Genomic DNA, 26,833 nt, shown 5'->3' with positions numbered 1-26,833 from the left:
TGCAGCGAGCTCGTAGTAAACTGTCGCCGGTTTGTCCGCCCCAAAAGAGCTAAGAGATTAACGGTGCCTGGGAAAGTTCGGCTACAACCGTGCAATCATGGGCGACTAAGATTCGCTGCCAGCCGCGCGCTACTAGCACAAGCGTAACGTAAGTACTTCTGAGTGTTTCACTCTTCCTCTTGTTTGTTTGTTTGGTGCATGTTTTGTTTTTTCCTACATCGCCGACTCTTTTACGACCGCTTGCATTACTTTCTACCCGCGAGGCATTGCGTGATTGACTGCGACCCAACGCTAACCGTCTGGCAAGCGGCGAGAGAAGCGCGACACACTGAATCATCACCCGGACGTCTAGTAAAACCAATCGGCTGAACCGCTGAAATGGTTCGGCTCGTGGGCGAGAGGGAATTAGTGCACAGAACTTTATGATCCAACGACCAGGTGTCAATTGGCAGCTCGCGGGTTATAGGCGCGTTGGTGGTGCGAGAGCGCGCGCAAACGTCGAAGCAGGAAGTAGTGAACGTCAAGGACCATAACCATCGATCCACTCGATCTTGACTTAGGGTACCTTAGCAAACACATTAAGTCCCCCTCGATACCTGTATCTTGTTTTTTTCTTTATGAACGAACAAATCCTTGCGGCCCCAAGATCTCGGCACGCGTTGGCCGAGCTAAGCTGACAGACTCCAAAGTACGCCGTACGGTTGTGGCGTGTGCATGTCAAACCTAACCATTCTGTGTTCTTCTGCTGCACAAAAGCCCATAGAGGCCGCTTACTTGCGTAACGAGTTGCACTTCCCCAAAGGCACTCGTTACATGACGCTTTGTCTCTCTCTCTTTTTCACTCGCTTCCAATGCACATCGACGAGTAATCAGTAAAACGCGGGCATAGTTTACGTAACGCAATTCAAATAACTACCCACCGCCCGCAATCGGTCTTAAACGCCGACCGGACCGGGGCATGCCTCTAAGAAGGAGCCACCCTCGCAAAAACCATCCGGGAGCTCCCGGTTGATCTGCTTTCAATTTCGCGCCTAGGATCGCGTGGGATGACCATGCCGGCGTGAAAGTTTTTACTTTGGTGCTGTTTTATGTGTGGTATATCTATCCGGCGTCATAATAGCCACGCCAGCAGGAAGACCACAACAGAACGGCGTTTGTTGTTTTTGATTCGTTTTTACGTTCGGTTAAGCGGAGCTCGGCGCAGAACAAATGTTGTTCTCAAGGACTCGCGCGAGTGTCTTGGGTGTTTACCGAAGAACAGACGCAGACTCTGTCGATGACAATAATGCGATCGTTTCACATGTCTGTGACTATCGCGATATGCTGCCCGACATAGATGCGAAACGCTTTCGTAACGAGACCTGCGAGAACAGCTGCGCAAATTGTGTTCGGAGCTCTAGGTGATTTGAAAGACGAAACCCAGGCACAGCTTCTGGCTTTCATGCGAATTTTGTATCGCTCGGCATTGTTCCACGAAGGATTGATACTTTCCCCAAGCTATTGGTTCTTGCCAACCAGCACAAAACGGTTCAACTGTCAACGAGAGACAGTTAGATGTTACTTACTTACATTTGCTTTTCGAAAGGAAAATTGAGGAATAAAATGTAAACACTCAATCTTTCAAAACATTAACTCGAATTGGACTATTTGCCAACTTAATTAAGCCAGTTGAAGTTGGGTACGATCTGTAAATCCAATGAACCAAATGGGGTAAGCACCTGGACCGTCACGCCAGGGTTCCGGGCGTTACTCTATGCTGGTGGGCCGACGTAAACAAAACGGCGAGATCATTGAACATCCACCACAGAGCGGAAGCGGCAAAGCAATCAACGCCTGTCTCGAGAGTGAAAGTGAAGAAATAAATTCCCTCGACCCACCTCGCCCCTCGGCCCTCGGTCTGGCGTGTGCGAAAAGCCAAGAACAACACTCGGACACATTCGCGTAACGACGCTCTTTGCGCGGTTTTCACAAACCGTTCATTCATAAATGCCGCGTAACCACACGGCATCATCCCGCTCGGTGCGCCAACGTCCTCCCCACCTCGGAGGACCTACCTCCGCTCGCAACGACAAACGAACGATCGACTTGCGGTACGGCACAAAAGATTCGACCGTTCGTAACCGTTACTGCCGGCGTTACTACGGGAAGCGGGTTGCGCGCAAATCTTTGCCTTCGCTCTCCAACCGCCCGCTCGTGGACGAAAGCAAAATGGCCTGCCACTCGAGGTCAGCGACTCTTCCTGATTCGTCGGTCCGCCACGATGTCGTTTGCTCGTGTGTGGCAGGAGTCACCCTACTCGGGCTGGGCCCAACCGCACGTGGGCCATAGATCACGGCACATCATCAGCATCATCATCATCATCTGCATTAATCGGCGACCTGCTGGCCCGACTTGCCCCGCCGCCCCAAAACCATGTTTCATCCGAGATCCCCGAACTCTGCATCCCTCTCTCCTCGAATGCATCCATTTTTTTTTCAATGTTCCCCCGATTGTCGCGACCGAAGACATCGCGTCGACAAATACGAACGGGCGGGCGCACACCTGTGGGCCCCAATTTGGCTGCAGATTTGGATCACCGCCCTGCGAACTATTTGAAGGAGAAAGCGAAGGTCTTTTCCCGGCCGCTTCTTTCCCTCTTGCACCGAATGCAGCCCTTTCGATGAAGCTCTTTCTCACACTCGCTTAGGCTCCGGGCTCTGCACATTCGGTGTCACTTGTGACGTACCTAAACTCCTGCACCTGTGTGTCTTTTCGTAACACTTAGTTGGGCACTGATCTGAAAGGACATCCCCAGAACCCTTGCGAAGGGAAAGGAAAAAATATATCTTTAGAGGTAACAACAACAACAAAAATCAACACCACTGTGTACGCTTATGTGCACTCTAGTGTTTCGTTTCGATATTGGCGTCCCGTGGTCCACTTTCTGCCGGTAAGAAAGTTTTCTCTAGCGGCGCTAAAATTAGTTTAGCCAAGAAACTAAAATAGTTTGACCAAGGGGTGGTCGACTGTTGGCTTGAGTTAAATCGCAGCTGCGGGTAGCGATTGTTTGACAATATTTTCATTTAATTTGTTTATTCTCCCATGTTTATATGTTCTATCAACATCATAAGATCAATTTTGAAATTTTGTTGTGTTATTTACAACATAAAACATAATTTTTCTTTAGATTCTCTGCGTTCTTGGACAATTAATCGGTTCTTTTTACCATGAATTGTTCAAACTCTACAATTTCAAAATATTAATAAACTATCACGCATCCAAAAGTGTGAAATTGTGTGAAGAAAAACAATTTCAAATCGACTGTGTTTATTTAAATCCTATGCCGTTGATTGCGACAGTTCTCGTTTATTTAAGTCTGTCCACGGGTTTCACTTCTCCTTTTGCACCCCAATCAATCATCGGAAAATGATCCTGCATGCGGCTTGAAGTTGGAAACGAAAAAAAGGTGTACGGCAATAATTGACCACTCAGTCTTTCGGCTTGGCGGCCCGTCCAACCCTCAGACGGCCTTGGAGGGTAGTGAGTGTTACCGTCGCCAATCGCCGCCGTCTCACGCCACGCTAAAAACCACCTTTGATAAGCATCACTAACGCGCCGAGATAATGATTCCACACACCGTTGCGCTTTCTGGCGCCATCGCGGCCATCTTTCCGGTTTATTTTATTTTTTTTTTGTTAGTGCATTCGTGCGACTCCTCGACGACGCCTTATTCGCGTTGCGCTCATTAGTGCGCTAATAACTTCCATCGCTCAACGCCGTTCGAAGACTCCGGCGGAAGGGCTTAGGGTAGGGTCGGGTGGGTAAGATTGTCTATTCCCTCCTCACGATGCCGACGTCACAAGACGCGCTTATCGCTGCTTCTTCGCCCAGTGTAGCTAAACTCTGTGGGTGACATTCCCCGTTCCGTCATCGAACCCATCGACGCCAACTCACCACCCCAACCCGGGTTTACGGACTGTGTCATATGACCACACAGAGAACAGCCAGCCCCGAGGGGAGCTGTCCGTCGAGCTGATGGTGCGGCGAAGCCAAAAATAAATCCACACCATCAGACGACTTTCTCGCGCCCCATGAGAGGACACGATGGCGTGAAACGGTGACGAAATCTTTCTGACCACAACATGTCCACTCAATCGTCGTAGACTACGACAAATTTCCCGTTGCTCACAAAAAGAATGAAGCAGGTCTGGTTGGCTGGCCTAACGGCGGGAAAATCCTTGAGACAGGGTTGATGAAAGATAAATCATAAACCACACGGGACAGTGGTTCTGGACGCGCTTCAGGTGTCAGAAGAAAAGAAAATTCAACGCCACCAGAAGGGCACAGTTAGAGGAGGATCACTTTCGACTCTTTTTACTCGCTAGAACTATTTTCAGAACCTTTCGGTTTCGGGTGGTGCAAGAGTAGTTTTGTTTTGTTTCATTTAGTGGCGTGTGCGATTAACGAGAACCACACGCGCTTTTGGTGTGCCTCGTCCGGCGGGGAAAACCTATAAGGTCGAGAAAACTACGCACGAAACGCAAACAAAAGGGTCGGTGTACATTGGATCGATGCTATTGGTTCGCTGACGATTCGGCCGGCAAGGGGGAGGTGGTTACACTGCCCTAGGGGATATCGAGTCGGGGAGAGGGTCTGGGTATCCTTCCGGCCGTTTGGGGGGTACAATTTATCGATTGACTTTCGATGGCCACCCAGTCGCGAGCGCCGCGAAGGAAGACCCCCCGGCGTGAGTAGCGTAAACGTTGGAACTAGATTAGATTGTTTGGTGCTAAAATTAGTGTAATGTCGCCGCACGCGATATGCAAGCTGCCGTCGCCGGTAGGTGGGAGACACCTCAAGAGCAGCCGACCTCTAGAATGACGATAATCTATCGATTTTCCCAAACGCAGCGCGGACTGGAGGAAGGACACTACCGGAGGCATAGAACTTCAGACAAGAACGATGGTCGTTATCGATCAACCTTGGCATTCGTGGTTTGAAGAACACACTTCATTATGGATAACCACCCTGGCTTAGTTTAGTAAATATTTATGCTACACGGCATTGGTCGTGAGTACTCGAACTTGCTAGAAAGGTATCGACCAGAGCGATCATTGACATTGCACCGTTTTTGTTGGCAGTAAAGTTTACTTTGTGCATTTCTACAATTTCACTAATCATGTTGTCCATTAGCAAAACAAGCATTCGTATGAAAGGGTTCTGGGTTTTGTACTTTAGGGAATGTCTACTATTTTCTTTGAAACATAGTTGCCTTTGTAGTTTAATATCACCCTGTATTCTAGAAATGCAATGCGTTTAGTTAGATCTTTTTGTTTTGTTCTCTATTAACAGAGAAGTCGAATACAACCATCTTCAAATTGAACTGAAGGAGGAATAAAGAACAATTGTTCAACCAAGTTTCTTCCATTGGATTTTTATACAATATTGAAGGTAAAATAGTTTTATCGTCGTCGAAAATGTCCATCCATTTTAGATGAAAATGAAGTAGACCACAAACGATCGTCTATTTTGTACTGTTAAACTGGTTTGTTAACGGTTTCTTTTGAAATGGCTCTAAAAGTGATGTATTGTTAGGATTTATGTAACATCGTATGTTCTCTGTACATATGACTGCTTTGTTTTACTGTATCTTGTTTATACATTTTTACCAGATCGTCCAAGATCATTTAAAAAATTGTAGGAACGCTTGATCAGGGTAACTTTAAAACTTGCTTCACCTTATAGGGATTCTCAAAATCGCTTATCATATTTCAAAAATAAAATTCTTTAGTCAGCATTTGATGGAGGAAAGATTCTTCAGACTATTAAAATTGGAAAACATGGCTTTGAAATCAATTAGGTTCAATTATGCCTTCAAACACATTTTTTCCATAAATCCTTTTGCGATGGAACACAGCAAAAAGACCCTTTTAACCTCTTGCTATATCCTTGTGAGACAAACTTGTCGCTGATAGACAGCCAAAATTATCGATAAGCATTTCGACGCCGCCGCCGTCCGCCCACGAAAACGGTTCACAATTTTCCAGCGAAACGTTTACTCGCCAGCGACGGCCAATCCAATCAAGAGCAATTAGTGGACGAACCTACCGCTTCATTCATTTGAGGCGCGCTGCTCCCACCATCAATTCCGGCCAATCGAAACGCGTCCAATTAAAGACAGTTCAGAGTCCCATTCCCAAGCCACCGACGAACAAAGCGAAAGAAAACGCAACATCGTATGTGTGCTTGGTGAAAATACTTTGTCCGGGAGCGAAAAGCACACGCCCAGGTTGTGCCACAGGGTCGGTTTCTTATCAAGCCGATGATTGTGCGAAATAATCGCAAACTCCGCAATATGGCGAGTGGGAAAAATCAGATCATCGTCGCCACCCGGGCTCCCGTTCCTCCACCCCGCCCTGTGTTTGCTGAATGAAAGTGCACGCTGCAGCCTTTCCCCGGTGATTACGAACCCCGATCCCATGCGGGCGATAAGCGATGGTGGCCTACAAAGCCTTCCGAGGGAGGGCGAATCAGGGCAGGTCCCGGGAGCGGGGTGGCGGCTACCTCGCCGGGACTTTGGGACCGGGTTCCGGTGGTGTTTAAAAATAACCCCAAGGCGCCGTGTCGGAACGGCTCCGGGAGGAGATTTGCTATTTATGGCCCCCCGAGAAACCCAATATCACCCGCCACCATCAGCACCCGATAACCTTTCCTCCCATTTTATTACGCGATGGTTATCACCACCCACCGGGTGGAAGGTTCGGTTTTCACCCTCGAGGATGGACTCTTTTGAGTTGTTGCCAGGGGTTTCACGTTTCTCTGGGAGTTTCGGATCGTGCCTCGGGTCAGTGTCTTCCACGCCAGCGGTTTGCGCGTGTGTGTGCATGTGTGTGACGCCGACGCCGTCGATCGAGTTGCTGGTCAGCAAAGAACACAAAATTGGACACCAAAACCCGCAAACGACGCTACAGGAGAATGGAAAAATCCAGTGGTGTTAAATAATTCCCAACCTTGCTTACAAATGAGGAAAACGCGTACGAGTTCAAAATATCCCTCGAGTCCGCTCCGTCCCTCTGCCGTCTTCTTCGAACAAACGATCGCAAAGTGCTAAGGGCAGCCAGTTCCTCCACCATATCCAAAGTCCAAACGGGTGGCGCGCAAACGGACCGAACACCGGTCGGAAGAGAAAGTGTTTCAGCAATTTCCGATTATTACCGCCATTTTAAAAATAGTATATTTCTTCGCGTTTTTCCTCCTACTTGCTTCCATTTCTTCATTCTTGCGGTGCAATTAGCGTCCCTTCCTTACTGCCGGTACGTGCGCATTTGATTCCCTTGTTTTTGCATACGAGTTGCCCGCTTTCCCACCATCGATCGAGGTCGATCGTTATACCTTCTCCCCGTGCCTCGGCACCACCACCCTCGTGTACTAATGCGCTTGGTTTGCATTGTTTTGCTGCTGCTGCTGATCGGCGTGGCGCCAAAATGGTTGTCGTTTTGTCGCTGGCGCTGCCTGGGAGCCCTTGAAATGTGGGGTGCCGTACCAGCTGCACGGCTGCCACGCTGTACCCGAGTGACACGGGGGCGACTGAGCAGAGTCAGCACAAACCGGCCCCACCGGATGGTTGTTGGGGTAGGTTGCGGACTAATAACGAAGCGGAGGAGAAAGAGAGGAAACAGAAAACAAAACAAAAAACAAATAAAGATGCCACACGGGACGATAGGGTTTGGTGGGGTGGTGGCGTCCTGTGTGGCCTCGTGATGCAATCACACCAGCATAACATGCATGAAACCGGCTCTAGGTGACACTACTCCGTCAAATGGAAACGAGATCGAGATAGATCGATTGGAGAGGACATTCGTTTGACGGTGGAAACATCGGAAAGAAGGTAGGGTCATCATGCAACGCTCATCAGGTTATATACAAGAGTACACGGTAGAGATTAGGTGCAGGGCTGAAATTCTTGATGCGTAGCTTTAATTCCGGACAAGAAAAGATCCACTCCTGGTCGGGTTGGGCGCAAGACGTAAGATGTGTTTGTATTAATAGAGCACAAAAGTGACAAAGAGCGGGTATACTGCAGCCGACGCCACAAACGAACACCGAAGTCAGACGAAGGCCTGACACATCAGCAGCATAATCTTGGCGAAGGGTTTTTCGAGCCGTTCGGAGCGATGTTTATTTAAAACTAGGTTGCCTTCGTCGGCGGCTGCGACGGCGGCTTGCGGCGACATGGGCTTGGCGGAGGTCAAACGCAGCGGTTTTTGCGGATCGAGCAGGGAGGATCACCGATCGTGATCACCCGAGAGATGGAGGGACAAGAGTGTTTGGAGCGGTGGAGCGAAACGGAGCGCTGGTTGTTGGAAGACAGTTTCGAGTGAAAAACTACGCTACGCGCCACGGACAAGGCAGCCGAAACTAGAACGCAACCGTCGTCGCCTCGTGCTGTATGTTGCCGCGATCTGGCAAGTGTCTCGCTTGTGCAGCTCAAAGTCTGCTTTATTTTTGAGCAATAGGTAAAACATATACACACTCACCTACACCCGGCCTGAGATGCGGGCATTGGATACACGATTGTGCGCCTGTTGCCACACGGCGTGTGGTACTAAGGGCTGCCCGAAAATTGCCAGATGACAATCATTTCGATCCCCCCACGGACCGTCTTCTTCTGGACTCTGGGATCGTCTCACCAAAGTCGGCTTAGATGCGGTTCTTTATACGGAAGAGAAAGTCGCACGTATTGTTTTCGATTTTGCAACCGTCATCTCGAGAACCCAGACAGCTTTATGCCAGTCGCCCAACGGGTATATCCATCCAACGGAGCTGTCGCCCGCACGGGTAAACAAATGAGATGCTGGATCGCACACAGGAGTTGCTATTGTTTGCGCCGGTGCCAGTGTGAGCGACTTGCAGTGAGCGATCCGCTGACGTTTGCATAGCGCGATTGACAGACTAAACACAAGCTGCGCTGCCCTGCCAGTGCTTCGAACACGGCACACGAATGGTCCCACGTCACGAATGGTTTGATAAATGGATCCATTTTATTTATTCCGCACCCGATCGCCCGTCTAACGTGTATGTACGCACAATGCGAGTAAAAGTGGGAACATGATCGACGCTGGGAAAGTGCGCGTTCCGCTCGACTTTCGACCTTCGGTGCACAATTACCTCATTGCAATTGCGGATGCAACGCGGCCACCAGTACTCATATAGAGGGTGCACTCTCCCCGTACGTAATATTGTGCCGACAGTGCAGTGCTATCACAGCCGGGTATGTGTGCCATTTCGCTGTTGTCAATGGGGCACGCGGGTAGCCAATGTGTACATAAATTTCTCGCAAATTATTGCCTTACTTTGAGTGTATATTGCAGCTTCCTTTAAGTCCGCGATAAGAGATAAATGTAAAACCGCAAACAAACAGCGGTGCTTGCGTGCTCCCTTAGCAACGCCACCGGCCAGCGATCAGCTGTTTTTGAGGTGTTCGTATGTGTGCGAAGGTGACGATATCGTGCCACCACTCCTACCGCCATCGGTAAAAGATGCCTGTTGGAGGTGCTTTTAAATAAGGTCAGTTTTTGGGACCCTTTTTTGACTCCTTTTGACCAGCTGAGTCGTGAGTGCTTTCAATTTCCACTCGTTCGCTCGGCCATTTCCTGATAGACATGGTCCACCGGGATTAGCTTGGATGAACCAAATTTCTCTCCACCACAAGTCACGTTGATCAGTTGCTGCCTGTTTCCTCGATGGTGGTGTCTCTTTCTTGGGCACACTTCGTTGCCTTTTCCCTGTTTTTTTGTTGTAGCGCTTTTCGCTTAGCACATTTCGATTTCGAAGTCAACCGCGCCGCCACTGTTGCTAAGCGCACGATCGTTTCAACCGCGATCGTGTCTGCTGCTTGCCGTCCCCCGTACCTTCACCACCAGCGCTTCAGAGGCACGCTTCATCGCGTCCCCACTCCGTTATCACGCACAACCCCGTGCACGTTTCCTCGTTTTATTTTTTCGGTGTCGTCCGATCGAGAGCGCCTTTCAGCGACGATCGACGGATGGCGCTCGCGATCTGTCAAACGATGTGACAAACGGCGAGAATAATAAGCGCCACCGGGCGGGTGTAATGACTATGCAACACCAACAACACCTGGGGGTACGATTCGCCTCGTTATCGTTACCCGGAGCGAACACCAGGGCGGACCATCTGGGCACGATGACAATCGAATTATTTTACCGGCGAAAGCGACCTTGTCGCCAGGCGGCCGCGAGCTGCTTGCAGCTCACGTAAATCCGGCACTGTTTGCGTGACAGTTTTGCAGCGCGTACTTTTCCACTGCCCGGGCGGTAGCTCGCCGTGCTGTTGACACTTTGCATTAGGTTGTTATCAACGAGCCCGGCAGAGGGGGATGCCGGTATTGACAAAGTAACGGAAGAGCGGGAAGGATCGGGAGATGGAAGCAAAACACATAGTTGTCACCCCGTGGTGGATCAATTATTGATTCGGAACATCGCAAGCCCCGTTTTGTCCGTGCGTCATTGTGCACCAAAAAAAAGTATCCCTCACGAATGCGTGCCAAAGATTTTCAGCACTCCTTCTCTTGCATTGCTTCGTCGGGAAGCAGGAAGATAAATAATCTTCAAATTCCAGAAACACCTTCGCTGGAGCACACAGTTGGATTATCGATTCCACACACCGACGGGGTTCTTTGAAGTTTCCATTAGAGATTTTTGCCAACAAACACTGAGGGAAAGATGATGAAAGCACATGAAAGCCCCTCCAGACACGCAGGTGATCGATCCTTCTGACACATCGCTTAAGTGCTGAGGAATTCCAAACAATATTTGTCTTTGTCCAGCCGATTCGGGGTGGAAGAATCCCTAGAACAATCAAACATCCCGTTTGGAGGCGCGTCCCTTCGGCGGACCTATGCGCAATGTTTCGGTCGGGCGCAACAACCGAAGCAGCGGGTGGTTGGTGCCGGGTGCTTATCCCACCTTGACAAACCTCTCGAATCTTTGCTAGCCCCCTTTAGAGGGATGGCTAAACATAGTTAGCTTCGTTTACATCATCATCGTCTTTGTTATTGTTCCCTGGTGGGGGGAGGTTTTTGGAAACCCGCATACGAAACCCTGGCAGTGAAAGTGATGGATTTTGTCAGTAAGGGCGGAAGGAGGGAAGGCAGGTGGGGGCAAGTTGCACGTTTTGCCATTAACGATCGCCCGATTAGCAGAAGACAAACCCCGTCCGCCCTCTGCCCCGGCTGGACCGATAGTGTTTATTTGTAATGTTTTATTCGACTGTGTTTACGCGACGGTTAAACCGCGTCGTAAAAGGTGGAAAACTCCGGCGGTTTGCGCCGAAAATGCGCCCGCGCCCTGCGTAGGTGTGTCCCGGCTGCTAGCGTATTCTTTACGAGCAGGCAATCAATTTACAAAACCGCCAACGGACGATTTTCCACGCGCATCATCTCGTATTCCATTATAAGGCTTTTGGACCATTAATTTACGTTGCGGAAAAACGCGACTGCACACGCTCGGGGTCGACGGTGGGTATTTTTACCATGTATTACAATAAGTCGCACACATTGTCTCGCTGATGGGTCGTGTGTTTTCCGCATCTGCTCGGGTGGATTAGAGTTTTCCGGTGCCCGGTCCGCTTATTATCGGACGAATAAATCTGCCGTCACTTTCCACCTTCCACAGTAATAAACTGTCACACATTTATGGCATCCCTCGGCACCGGGAGTAATCAATTTTGTCGTAGCCTCAATCACCCCAAGCTGGACACAAATAACGAACACCCACCCACCCACACACTCATCATGATTATTTGCCGCCAACGTGTCTGCCACGAGTGTATTAAAAAAACAAAACAAAATTAAAGAAAAAATTCCACCAACCAATAATCGGAACACGATGGTTTTATTTTTGGATCTCATTTCCTCGATTTCTGGTTGCTCATTCACCAGTTTTTCCGATGAAATGGAAATTTTACAAGAAACTGTCCCCACCATCGGGTGCCGAAAAGAACGGGAACGTTTCCCCTTTACATCCACCCCCAACACAAATGTCCGGTGTAAAAATTAGGGTAACTGTTGGGTAGGTTTTCTAGGAACCACCCTTTTGGCCATCGCAGGTCGCGTGTGACGTCAATGATTCGCGTAAGCGCACTCTCGAAACGATGCCGACTGGCCATCCGGATCGAGATCATCTCATCGCCGTAACCTAATAAACGCGTGTAACGTACACCCATTAATAGTGGAAGGTAAATGGGTGAAATTTCAACATCGACTATCCCCTCGTTCCCTGGTGGAGAGTTCTGGGCTGCTGGTGTGACGTCAAGAGCACGTAACGTCGAACGATCGAGTACTTGCTGCAATCAGCTACATCGCAATCGATGCCAACGTGAACGAGCCCCTTCGATAGAAAGTGGACTCGGTTCCTTTCCCAAAGGGAAGTAAGATGACGGAAGGTGGTTGTACGAACTGATAAGTCGGAACTCATCGCGAATGGTGAGATTATAAAATTTCCTTTAGATCCCGCGATGTGCTGATGAGTTCTTAGAAGTAGCCGAAGAAATCTGGATGCTTCCGGAACGGGATGTCACCTTCTTGTCAACGGATGCAGCGGCGAGTACTGAGCGGCCCCAAAAACATTGACTCCCGCGCCAGAGATAAGCTGAGTTGTGTAACATCCGGGTGATAATGGGTGGGTTCGAAATATGTTTCAACCGGTCCAGATTAGAGGCTTCTGACCTCCAACTGTCTATCATTCTCTCTTGTCTCGCTCTATCTGTGCATCCCTTCACCCCCTCAAGAAAACATATGGTTTCCCACGAGACAACGCGTTGGTGCATCATCGGTTCCAGTTTTGGAGGGTCGGTGCTAAAAATAGAGCAACCAAACCATCCTCAATCGGTCGAGGCCGCCGCGTACGGACAACATTTGGTGTGCAATCGGTGCACGAATCGAAAGTGCGAACCGTTCGGTAACGAGGGGGGGGCTGGGGGGTTTACAAATTACGCACTTCCAGATGAGTCGAAGGTATATAGCATCGTCAAGGCGAAGCGGACAGAAAAAGGAACATCATGTAAACGAACTTACGGTGCTTGTAAATTTGTTGCGAAGTTTGTGGAGCGTGAATCACGACGGATCCGGATCAGGGTTGGAAATCCCCAAACTCACCAACAAACGAAGACGCACCTTCGACCACCTTCGGTGCGTGGGAGGAGAGTTCAAGAATCGCACAGTCCCACAATGTTTTCCCCACAACGGGTGTTCCGACTAGACGTAAGTACTATTAACTTTTTGCCGATGGTTTGGGTATCGGTTTTCCTTTTCATTTGTGTGCGGATTAAGTCTTGCAATTCCTTGCGAAGCGGGTTCGTTAGCTCCGGCTTCAAGAAAATTGCCTAATTTACTCAATAGAAGGTTGTGATAACGTTTGTATTTAAAAAGATTGACATTTTTTGACGATTTTTCATGCAAAAACAGACAACGCTAGCAACTATCTTTTGACAGCAACATCAAGGATAGCATTTCTTTTGTGTCAAAACAAGTTTGACAGCTTTATCATTTAAATTGAATGCTTCTAAAACGGTAAACTCCCTAGCTTTGATTATATATTCACTTTTCCAGCTCCTGTCAGCTCAGCTTTCCTGTCCGTCAAACACAACTGATTTGGATTTTTGACTATTTTATCACTTATGGAGAAAGGTTAAAATATGATATGTCCGGTCACGTTCCGGGACTCCAAATTGCGGGATGTTGCGGGACTCTGAATTGCAACAGAGGCCATAACGACAGGTGGTCCACGTAACAACTTTTGTCGGCTATGGCTTAAGTTTCTTCGAAGTACCGTAAGACTGTCTTACTACCCGTCGAAATATTTTTTAAAGTAATAAACTGATGAAACTTTACAATAAAATTTACTTCATTCTTCAATTGTAAGTGTGTATTTTTTTTTCCTATCGCCGATAAATTTTTGTCCATTTCTTTAACAAACATTAAACGAATAATTGCAATTAATGACGGTTGTATTTCTCTGAACATGACACCACAATTTGAAACGAAATCAAATATTTTCCCTTGTTACGCCATTTCTTTGCAAACAAAAACAGGAAAGCAAGCTCTAAGCTGTTTCTTTGCAAATCCATTCCACGTTGCTCACTGATGTTTACGATATAAAAGCCCGCCTCCATGGCTTTCTCCACCAGCCTACATCGGTATCACGCCAGCAGATCGTGGCTCGGAAGCCGACAACAAACTGATGCAATACACTTCCCATGTGAGTCCTCTAATTAGGATCACATTGACCGACACTATGTTGTGATGAAATTCGTTTTTTCTTCTTCAGCGAGAGTCTTTTTAGACTCCTTGGTGTCCTTTTTGCATCCATTATATGATCTTTGTTTTGAGTGGGGTTTGTTTGTACGGGTGCATAGGGCGCACTACGACACATCACCACCAAGTGGGGTGACATATGGGGCGACACGCAAGAGAAGGCTGATAAAAATAAAACTAACCGTTATCTATCCATCTTCCCACTGGATGGTGGAAAAGTGGCACCCCACATGTTGCGGAGAGTGATAGAAACAGGTCTTCCTCATCACGCAGAGATGTCATGCAAAGCATTCGCTGGAAACATGAAAACAGTTCGCTCGTTTGCGGAAATTTACAAGGCCAGCTTGTCGACTGCTGCGTGAACGTTTTCCCGAACTTCATTATCTTCCATCATCTTTGCGGTTATCTTTCCAAAGGGAAAATTGGCACTCGCTAGACTAGATGAGTGCTTGAACTCTTATCTAGATGCCAGAAAAGCCAAGAAACTATTCGTCATGTCTCGAAGAAAGAAAGGTTTTTGATAATGACCGTATTTCGCCGGGAATTTGCCGCTTCTCATTCAAGCACATCTGATAGTACGGTTGATTAGACTATCTTTTAAACCGCACGTAAGTCGACAGATTCCTTTGCTCAACATATCACTTCCGTTCGGACGCTATCGATTTATTATGTTTTTATCCCCCCATGTAATCTTTCCGTGCCCGATAAAACGCTTAGCGAAAATTCCGCCCGCGTTCGGTATTAACTCCCCGGTGAAGTGGGCATACACATTAACTCAAGAGTTGGCACAGATATGGGCCGGACACACTCTGGTTAAGCGGATTTTCAAAATCCCCAAGATTAACCGAACAAACGCTTAATCGTGTCTAATAATAGCGACAAGTGAACTACTTGAACAAAGGGTCTTACGTTGCATTCTTTGCTATGTTTGTTGCGAAAATGATTGAAATGCAAACAAAAACACCATAAACAACTCAATTATTTCCCAGACTTCCGTAAATATCTACTTAGTTATTTTTCTGTTTTGTTTATAGTGCACTATTCATGTATTGTGTGAAGTCACAAATTTCTTTCCTAGACCTTGTGCGTGTACCGTTTCCATGATTTGGTCGAAAATAGCATCCAATGACATATAACTCCATGGGGGAACGAAATGGAATGTGGCTGGGAATGGTCTGATAATGAAGATATGTGTAACATATAATCCTTGCTCAAGAATCAACTTACCAAGATGCGATAGGGAGGAAAGTTCGGAATCTGTAACGAAATGGTAAACAAATGGTGGAAAAAATAATGGATGAGAAAAATGAGCTAATGATTGCGGTATGGGGAAATTTGGGGCCTGCCTTCGAAACCTTTTTAAGCTGGTGCTTTTTTTTTTGCATGGGAGATGAATTGATGAGGAACATCTATTCTAGGACAGAAATGCTCACCCTGGCGACCCTTTCCCTTCGAGCACTTTCGCAATCATTTGGCAGAATCAGTCACGACGGTTAGCACGTGATGGTTCGAAAACATGTCGTTCGACAAATGTGCCATTTTATTGGTCCCAATTGTCTCGTGGCTGTGGGCATGAACCGGGGACGAATCCATGCTTACACATTCAACGTGAAACCCGATGAATTTGCTGAAGTACAGCTTGATTGAAAACCAATGGAAGGAGATTCCATTGGTTTTCCGATAGACTATGAATGATCGATTGCCCGTGTAAGTGTTTATTGCCGCACAAGAATTCGCATCGACAAGTCAAGAGTTGAAGAAACCATTTCATGTCTATTAATATTTGATGGACATCATAAACACTTCAGCTTTTACTATGAATGATACGATAAGTTCATTCATGTCGTAAAATAATCGCATGTTGGGTAATCCCGATTGGTTTCGCATACAAGTCCGTATTTTCCAACAGAAAAATAGGCAACTTGGTCCGTATTTTCCGTCAATTATCCAATACTGCTTTCCTATTTTACTATTCTTGCAACAAATTTCAAACTTGATAGGAACACGGTTTAATTTACTTAACAGCTCCATGTCGTCGCTCCGCTTAAACGTTTTCACGTTTTTACCTATCTTTGAATCTCATTTTTTACAATTGTTCATAAATTTAATCCTTACAATCTTCTGATCATCACTTTTCCGTTAAAAAAATAACCGTCCATTCGAACGCGGATTGTCAAATTCAAATATTGAACTTGGAGCTTTCAACGTCACCACGATTGCATACATTTTGGCGTTAAGCGCTGCGTCGCCCGAATGTATGCAATTCTGTCATCTCTGAATCGGTTAACCGGTCCAACCGGTTTTGTTAAACTCGAGCTTTATGGAACCAGTTTTTGGTTTTTGCTTTCAAATCAAATTCAACAAATTGTGAAATTCAAATTCTCGAAGGTTTTGCTCAAAACAAAATTGTACGAGATTATCACAATTTTGAAACAACTTAGCTATGTAAAAGTTCAATTGACTGTTTAACTGCATTAATGTTTAGTGGTAGATACAAAAATGTAGTTTGGTTTTTTGATGTCAAGGTGGAAAACTGTTGCGGGCTGTTAGTTTTCATTCATATTAAGCAAGGAAAGAAAATACTCGAGAGTAGTGCAACTCAGGCTAGAAAATATAAAATCGTTTACTAAACTCTGGTTACCCAAATAAACAGTCTACAAAAAGTTGATGAAATCTTTGGTTAAAAGAACAGTCTTTCGTTCGCATGCCAGGATAGGTATCGACCAGGATGAGCTTGTGCTATTTCAGATACAAGGGTTTTACGCGGGTAACGATAGCACGCACAAAGATTGCATTCTTACCGGTATCGTTTAGAAGATCTTGAATGTTTCCGTTGTCTACGTCACTCCCTTCTCCAGCGGCTGAAAGTAAATGAAAAAAAGATAAAGCATTAGTTAGTAGAGTTTATAATTGTCGAGAACGTTGTTAATGGGTCATTTAAAAAATGTCATACAACAACATATTAAACTAGTCTTAGATTTGATAGCCGGAATAGCTTAGCCGGATCTGTATGAGGCTCATTATTTAATCATCTGCTCGTACGGCTCGTTTCTATTTTGAGAGTACTTTAAGCGCTAGTGAAAATGACAAACAACCATCCTACCGTCCTCAGGTTCAATCGACAGCACTGCAAACAACTGACGAGTTTGATCAGTGTTTGCTGTTTGCCCATCATTTACACACGCGCGTCCCGCGAAAAGGTAGCCCCAGGCCGGAAAGCCTCTTCACGTTTTCCGGACGTACAACGAATCGTTAAATTTATTTACCAACAAACACACATCTTATCGACCTATTTGCTGGCGTGTTGTGACACAAAATCAATAAAAGAACGTGTTGAACAGCAGCTTCCATGGTAGCAAGTACATTCCGGGACTGCCGTTTATATTTATACACCCGACCTAACGTACAGTTAAATGAGTTAATCAATTGACATCAGCCCGCCCCTCCCCCAAGGGAGGCTAGTGACGGTTGACTCATAACATTTTCCACTTGACACTGATCTCGTGCAGGTTACTCTCGCACGAGCCACCTGATTTATGCATTGTCGTGCAAAGCGGCAAGAGTTACGGGTTTGCTATACGAGTCTTTGCCCTTTACCCGCGCAGTCGCTCTTCGGGCCCCTTACCCCCCTGACCGTGACTAATCCTACCTCGTACCAAACTGATCCGCGGATCCCGATTCCATTATGCAATTTTCTGCCAACCCACGACCTGGAATAAAAGCACAGCATCTCCATATTCGAAAGCGTGTCCCCGGTTTCCTTTCATTCCGCCGGATGTGACTAACTGTGGGCGCACGTAACCCCCGGCACTCGTTGCGCATTGTGCAGCTTTTCCTATCATCTACCGTGTTCCTTTCTTTCACTTTCTAGCGTTTCATCATTGGTAGCACGACAAAAGAAAGGAGGAGAAGAAAAGGGGAGGAAAAAACTGCCCCGATCGGAATCGGAATCTTTTTTCTTCGTGCGCGGGTGGTGATATAACCGGGCCGCGAGGGAGAGAGGGGGGAACCAACCCCCATCGGCAAAGGGGAAAGGTTTCCCAAAATTCAAACCGTTTCTACTCATGTTTCAAACATTGTCCCATTTGAGCGGGTGTACCATAAAAATAGATACACCGTTTTATGTATAACCGATGCACAGGTTACTTAAGCCCGTGTGAAAGTGTGTGATGTACGATCGAAAGGAAAGCCAAATCCTTCCACCGGACTCAAGGGGAAAAGGCAATCAATCGACCACAAAGTGGCCACTCCGGCGGCACCACAAAGCGGCACGGGCCGCCATGTTGCTTGCAGTTCGGCGATTGGCGGAAGTGGCATTGGTGACCAACTGAATTCCTGCCCGACTAAAGGTTTGGCCGACTGATCGACTGAAAGAAGAGGGCTATGCTGCCGTTCGGATCCTTATGCAACGCGCTTCATTATGCTGCCGTGCCTGCATATGTGACGGAAGTCACCGTGTGGGAGCGTGGTTTATAGCGTTTCCGAAAACAAACCGTCCCCCCGAGCGTGTCGAAAGAAAGTGGTTTTTCCAACGGATCATCGGGTCCGGCACGCGGCGGCGACATTGTGTAGGAAACAATAAGCCATCAAACGTGACGTAAGATTTACTTCCGAAATTTCACACCGGTTTCTTAAGTCCAGCATAAGCAACCAACAACGAGGAGGTTGGTATCCGGAACCAACGATTCCCGGGGCGGATTCGTCAACGGGAGCGCAATCACTTCCGGATAACCTTCGAACGGTACCGCCATGAGAAGCACACCGGAACGTGAGCGGAATTCGCCGGCGGAATACCGTACGGCTTGGAGTGACCTTCAGATTTGTGCGGAGATTCCCGCCGAGGGTGCTACGCGTTCGTTCCTTTACCTGTTAACAGTTCGGCGTGCGTTCCGTTGTCCACGGGAGACGCCGATCGGAGTAACTGTTGCTGCTGCTGCCCGCCGGACGTCAACAGCGTCACCGCCGCCGATGCTTCGCCAAGGATCGTCATCGTGCGCGGCCTTCGTTATTTCACTTCCTCAAGCAGGAGGGATTCCGTTAGGAAGTACAGAGGAACGACTTTAGCGGGCACTAACTCTACCAGGGCACTACCGGACGTTGGTTTCCTGCGCACGTACACTTGTGTTGTGTGGACACGGGTTCGTATTTGCACATGTTAAACCATTGTTGTCGATGACGTTGACACTTTTGCGTATGCACTTATCGAAGACACTTCACCCATCCAGGGAGGATCGCTGTTGGACAACCCGAAGCATGTGTTAGACAATAAGTTAGTTCCGCTGGTGATGTGCATTTCGCTATAGCGACCTTTAACACCCGGTTTTTGTTTACCGAAGAATTCGCAACACCAGTGTCTTTAGTGAAGAAAACCTTTCTTTGCACTCCATACCCAACTCCAGCACTTATTATTGTCGTTTTTCATCAATCCCTATTAGATCTGAAGTGTCCAGTGTCCCCGTGAGTACCATGACGTTTGTGCATGTCCATACCCAGCTCAATAGTGAGAAAAACAATGATCTATTCACTTTCTATCCCTTTTCCTGATTGGTGCTGTATAAAGAAGGCTTAAGATGATTGATGATGCCAACTTCCTTATTATCATAGCAATCATCATAAATCAATGATCGTGTTTTCCTTTCTCCGTTTCCGTTTGAAACCCTCCAAGGTTCCATTTAGCTACCGAATGGAGGAGGTGGCGCTGGTGGGAGATATTAATTACCCATTTAAAGTACCAATTGCAACGTCCGATAAATAAAAAGCATCTCACCGACCGTGAAAGCGCACAACAGCATGTGCCCCAACTCCCGGTGGGTGTTTTTGCCTGCCTCCCCCCTTTCTCCCAGTGGGTCTGCTTTTGTTTTCTTCCTTCGATAGAAAACCCTTTGAGACGGTGGGAAGGTGGGAGGACAAGGCGGTGTAACGGTTCCCTTTAAGAAGCAGCTCCACTCGAGCCATCTCGAGAGGTTATCAGAAACTCTTCCGTTTTATCAAACCCCCCTCCCCACGGGAGAGAAAGGGTGGGGGAAACCACGTGAGCAATCGACATGTCAGTATTGACGTAGTAGACATACCACCGTACGCCGTATCTCGTATCGATGTTGATGCCCCGCGTTGTCTCACCAATTAGTCCGGAGGCTTATCATCGCCGTGACCAACCCCCTCTTCCCGTTGCTTTCCCACGAGCTACCATCAGTTGGGTGTTCGATTGGCTTGTTGTGGGCCTCACTGGATTGTTTTTCTCTTCCCCCCCCCCCCCCCTTTGGCACCTGCCGGTAAGTAATACTTCTATTTGCGCATCGAATTATCATCCAACACCCGTCAGTCGCGAGCTGCTGACCTGACCGATAGCGCACACAACGGAGCATACGGATCCCACCCACCCGCCCAATCACGAGATCCACACGACGTCGCGCCTACAATTTATCGCCCGGCAAACATCGTCGAGTTTGCGTTGATTTTTGGTACTTGTTTCGGGTAGGTGCAGCCAAAACGTTCAAGGTCAGCTGATCAGTCGAACGTGTCGCCTTGGACTTGGTTCCTCACATTCACTAGCACTCGCAATGGTCGCCTCACACACTTCACCACACTGACCAACCGAAAGACCGAAGAGTTATAGATGTCGGAGAACCTCAGATAACACTAGCGTTGTGCTGTCGGAACTCATGCACCACATTCAGAGCCATGTTTGGGGCGACGGAACTGAGTACTACCTTTCTAGTAGGTATCATACAACAATGGCAAAAACCAAATCTGCAATCTGGTCAATATACCAAACGGAAAACTTTTGAACCGCCTATTTCGAGTTGTCGATCGAGACTAGAACAAAAAGGGCTGCAGAAGCGACGCGTGACTTGTTGGGATATCTTGGACCGAGCCGCAAGTCTTCGGAACCCCACGGCAGTAACCACACCGTCCTCTTCCCGCTCACTCACTCACTCACAACCACTTCCAATTGATTATTTTTATTGCTTCGATTACTTCCTGCAAACGATTGACCATTCGGTGACGCTCACTGAGCCCATTCGATGCGACCCGCCGGTTCCGTACTTGACGTTTACGTCGGGTCCGAAGTTGGGACGGAGAATTTTACGCATTGGAACCGCAACCATTTCCGTTCTGCTGCCCTCACGCCGGAGTCAGCCAGTCCCATAATGCGCGTCATAATGAAACAGTCGTTAACCCATGCGCGATCGGTGCTGAAATCCATAACGCCCTTGACCGTCGTGCGATCGGGAAAAAAAAATGAACCTACAGCATACCTCCACCCTCGGTGTCCCTTTCCCCGTGGTGGACAAACGTAACCGCCGGTGGTCGGAAGTTTCATCGAACTGACAGCCAATATTGCTGCAACGGAAGGCCAATGGCATGCCGGAACTTTAGGAGGAGTTGAAGCTACACTGCATCACTGCAATCGTAACCAATACCGGCCCTAATGGGGTGGAAAATAGACGCCAAGACTTCCTTCGAATTCCTCAGAGCGCGCCAGACCCTAAGCATTCTTAGGTCCAACCCATCACGTTTAGACTTGTTGATGGTGCGCATATTTGGGACACGGTTGTCGGCGTCGTCGTCGCGGTTTGTAACGTCCCAGCGGGCGGGTGACTGTGTCGAGGTCATAATCACTGAACACGATCGTTGATTTCAGTGTCAAGGATGTTGGCCCCATGGCCAAGCGGAAGCTTTTGGGGCGCCCTCTAACAAGCGTCACAAACGACTGTTACGCCACGCGGTGACGATTCGGTTCATCGAGCGAAAAGGAACCGAACGTACACTTCGGTCGAGGTTATTGACGTATCTTTAATCAACGATCGCCACCCAAAGGGTAATTGCATTATAATGTTGCTATCACCAACGGATAGGCGATTGCGGGAGAGTTCTACGCGAATACCGGCACTGGACTGATAACACACTATCAACACTTTAGTCTTGGTGAACGGTCAACAGTACGTTGAGGGGAGTTGAAAACTAGACGATTGCAAGTCGACGCTACCGTTCTACAAGCTGAGGATTTCTACGACATACCCGATATACATTGTGGCATACCGGAATCATCTGAAGTGCGGTATCACGTTTGTCAAAACACTTGATCTAGTAATTATCAATTATTTAGGGCATCATCTTGTGCGCGTTTGGAGCAGATATAATAAACTGCACAATTCAATCAATGCTATAAAGTTGCATCGAAGAGTATATAAAAGATTATTGTCCAGGAAGTTTAAGCAAGCTGGGTTGTCAAGTTTTCGCTGGACTTTCAGCTTCTCTTATGATTGCAAACAAAGTCTATTCCTTTCGTAGCATTGAGGAATGGCACAGTAACCGAAACATGCGAATCATCACGTTCGGTCTCCTGGTCGATGCAACAGGCGCTACCCGGGACAAACCGTTGCACATTCGAACCCCCCTTTTCTCCTTCTATTTTCTCCCTTTGCTTTTGTTGATGATCGTCCCCTTTGAGTTTAATTACACACACCAAAAACGTCGAAGTAAAAGGGATCGACCATCGGTTAAGGTTTCTTCTTTGTGAAGTTGCTACGCTCTTTGCTTTAAGTTGAAGAAGCTTTACACAGCCTTTGGCGTTTCCAGTAAAGTTACTCGATTTTCACAATTGATTTCTACACTTTTGGAGGAAGAATCTTCACCAGCGCCTTTGAGGTTTATCGGCAAGGATTATCCGACACTTTGCAAGCACTTATAACTCACGGGTTGGGAAGGGAAAGAACACGTTAGACGCTACTGTTGCGCCACTCGTACGTCCGAACGACAACAATTGAACTGACAGGCGGTACTCCTGCGCGCGGGAGCGTATCAACAACTACGTCCGTTCCGAAAGGACCTGTGCTCCAGAACTGACTCCACCGCGTCCAGCGGCGCGTTCTACACCAGCATCGTTGTGCTTTTTTTCTCCCCCTCCCCGCCTCACCTCATGCCTCGTCCACTTCTGCGCCTTCCTGTTTACTCGCTTCAACGGCCGCCGGCACGACTACAGCGACGCAAGCTCTATCGTATGGTGCCCACCTGTAATCAGCCGGCGCGACATCAGCGACCGATCCCATCATCATCCGCTAGCGACGTGCTGGCGGAAGCCGGCAGCAGCAGCATACAACCTATACACATGTATGCTCGAAACCGCGGTACGATGCCTTCGACCAGTTTTTTTTTTGCCCCCTTCATTTCGGCCCGACAAAGCGTCTACAAACGTTCATCATCAGTAATTGGTTGCGCGTACGGAGCCGCGCATCGAGTGGACGTGCAAAGTTTGCGCACAGCAGTGTACGGACGGCAGTTCCGTGCTTCGACGGCGTTTCCCATCACGGTACATGGTATGCAGATGGACGCGAGAAGAGTGGTTCGTTGTTTATCACGCTGACGTGATTCAAATCGAATGTACATAACTACACAACAATAAAGCGCGCGGCACGTCACACGATCGTCGGCCAAACGGCACAAACATTGGCGAAACGAATTGCAGGCTGTGCCATCGAACCGCACGAGAGCAATGCTGGCGTGTGGCCGAGTCAGCGGTTGGACGCATGATTCCGTTCTAGATAACGCCTGGCCAACGAGTTCCGGAAATCTTTCATCTCCACGAACTTTTGTTTTTACTCTTTTTTTGTAATAACTACGTTTTATTGGCATGCAAAAACGGTTTGCAAACTCCATGACCGAATCGTGCCTCTTATCTATCGTTCGTTCCGGGAATATGCAGTAAAATTGTTAATGTTTCATTTCAGCAAACCCTTGTCGGACGGTTGTGAGGAAATTTACAATTTAAGTATGATCTCATTCCTGATTTCAGTATCATGACAACAAGCTAAGCTAGCTTCCGCCATTAAGATTACATTAACACACGGTGGTTAATTTTGTGCACCGAAGTAATTTGCACAAACCGGCACGATTGTAACTAAAACATTAAAAAGACATTCGTCAACATCATTAGAACTGTGTCAGTCGCCGTTTTTTTTTTTAGGTAATTAGAAAAGCGACAATAATATTCGTGATATTAAAATGACCGTCATACCCCATTTTTATATTTTTCTTCTTTAAAATGCCACTTAAAAGCCACTCCCTAATGATATCCATTGGCACTTTTGAAGTTTTTCAAAGATAAAATGCGAAGGAAAAGGATTTTTAAGTTCTTCGTTCAGCAAGTGACCAGTGGGATAGAATGAGATAGAACATGACATTAAATTGAAAAGTGAATGCTAAATGCCTGAAAAGATCAACAATGTTTTTAAACGACAAACAAAAATCCAAAACAACAACGTAACACAGAAAATTCCAAACCGTGGAATGATTCCTCTCCACTGCTCAGTGGACCGAAAACTTGACCACGTTGTCCACCTATTGTTCAAGCAAATTTGGCGCTTGTCAGCACCCAACCCACAAGATGCGATCCCACGTGATCCGGGGCGTGCGTGCTAAACCTTGGGGCCCTTTGGACGAGACCGACACGCTCAACCTGCTGCTCCGGAATGTTGTTTGCCCGCATTAGTCACTTTTGTTTAGCGACAACACATGTGAGTACACACATTCGCACACGGTTCCGGAATTCAGAACAGCGCGCCATCGTTGTATATCGGAGCGGTGCCAATTCGTTGCGGTTCTGCCGGAAAAGCTGTCCCCTGTCTTCTTCTGTTGTGTTGTTGTTGTACCCTTTGGCGCTGGGTGGCGCTTCTCGAAATTATCCAATTCTATTGTCCCTCCGATCGAACACTTTGGCCCACCCGCTTCCCACAAATTGACCAGCCTGACAACAACCGGGCCGAAAAAAAATTCGTTAAAACGCCTCTCGCTGATTAGGGGACAATTGAAGTCAAATTTGCTTATTGCCGTGACTCACGTTTCACGGTGACGCAGACTGGAACAACTAGAACCAAACGCGAACCCCGTGAGTCAGCGAAGTAGGAAGTAAATTTCTAACGGCAAGGCGAGAGTATTACCTCAACTCGAAAGACCGTTTCGGAGGCGCCCAGCCTATTAAACAAAGAGAACGTCACGTGCCATTCGGGTGCGCGAAGCCGATCTTTTCTCTTTCCGGTGGTTATATATTGCGTTGCGGGGCAGATATAAGACGTCAACGGCGATAAGAGTGGATTGCTGTGTCGTCTCTCGTGATAAACTAATTTTTGGAACTCCACCTTGAAGCCCTGTTCATTGTCTAACCGAACGGAGTAGGCTGTGGTAAAATCTGCCTGTTTAATTTGAACGTTAATAATAATAACGGCGGAAGCTAACAAATTCAATTAACACTTTAAAACGTATTTTTGTTCGTTACTTAAGCATCTTTTTGCGCAGTTATTTATGTTTTCACTGGCGAGGAATTCAAAAAAAAGCTCGTTGGTTTCGTCTTTTCGGTGTTTATCGCAATCTACAATCATCGGTTTCACCAGCAAATCAAAATGACACCAATTTCTTCACTGCAACAATGCGAAACATCTGAAAACTATCGTAGTGAACATACGGCCACGCCACGCGAGCTGCAATCGCGACCAGCGTGGTATGGGTATGGAAAAATGGACACCCTTGCACAAGCACCGAACCACCATCGAACACATACACACACAGCTGTGATGCTCAATATCGCATTGGAATGGCCTCCGTCGGAGCTCGGTCGATACCACGGTGATCGGATGGACCCCCGCCTGGGACTGGCCATCGCCGTACGAGAGCCTGCGCCAATTATGTCGACTTACACCGGGATCGTTTCGTAATTAGTCGCTTAAAATGCAGCAGTAAAAGGGAAAAAAAACAATTTCTCCGCCAGCCAAACATAGAAGAGGGGCGACAGGCAAACGTCTCAAGTCGGTGGGAACGCTATCCGCGAGCAGTGAGAGAAAGAAATGCCAATCGGACAATCAATCCGACACGGCAGCATGACGGTAAGACACCGGTGTTTGGAGGAGCGATCGAGCAAAAAGGCTGTGAAGCGTTTGCTCCAGCATTTGTGAACGCATTGCTAAACCGGTCGACGTGTGGGCAATGCTGGCTAATTGAAGCTGGTGGGGAAGGATGAACCTAAAGGATGAGCAAACTTCAATTAGAAACCAAGTTCGCCTCGCCTAATCATCTTGTAGTGCATTCAATCTCGGATCAATGTTGAGGTTAAGGCAAAGTACAGATCGTTTCCTGTTTTCCATTATTTTTGAGCATTCTATCTAAATGTCTGTTTTACTTCTGATCAATAAGAGGCTAATATATTTCTTCTATGTTTGCTCACTTATTAGTTTTTCGGTGGGCGATGTTCTGGTTTATTGAAAACATCTATATAGCATGGTTTCCGATATTTATGAATGAACGTGTTCGATTTCAAAAGTAAAAATCTATACCTCTTAAGATAGCCTGCAAATCTTTTTTAACCGTCATTTCGCTTCACATCCTTCAAGTGGCCATCACTTAAACATAATGCTTGTTGATTTATCGTCATCCTCCCCCCAAATCTGTACATTTCTTTGGCATACCAACCTCTGATGTTTATTTTGGCAACAAAGGTCCTTCATCATCGTAAATATCCACTCGCTGCAA

At 47.3% G+C, this 26,833-nt stretch overlaps 1 protein-coding gene across 1 annotated transcript in view; it reads right to left on the bottom strand.

Moving 5' to 3' along the window:
• The window catches only part of LOC131284363 (uncharacterized), a 36,414-nt gene extending 17,113 nt beyond the window's left edge, over positions 1-19,301 (bottom strand). Inside the window, exons 1-3 of the mRNA XM_058313218.1 lie at positions 19,178-19,301; positions 17,113-17,172; positions 15,539-15,568 (exon numbers count right to left, since the gene is read on the bottom strand). Coding sequence (XP_058169201.1) covers positions 15,539-15,568; positions 17,113-17,172; positions 19,178-19,301 — 214 coding nt within the window. The remainder of the gene's footprint in view (positions 1-15,538; positions 15,569-17,112; positions 17,173-19,177) is intronic.
• Between the last annotated feature and the right edge of the window lie 7,532 nt (positions 19,302-26,833).

This window comes from Anopheles ziemanni, chromosome 3, assembly GCF_943734765.1.
Source record: "Anopheles ziemanni chromosome 3, idAnoZiCoDA_A2_x.2, whole genome shotgun sequence".
Lineage (NCBI taxonomy): Eukaryota > Metazoa > Arthropoda > Insecta > Diptera > Culicidae > Anopheles > Anopheles ziemanni.
The sequence above is the reverse complement of the archived record's forward strand: the minus strand, read 5'-3'. Positions and strand labels throughout refer to the sequence as shown.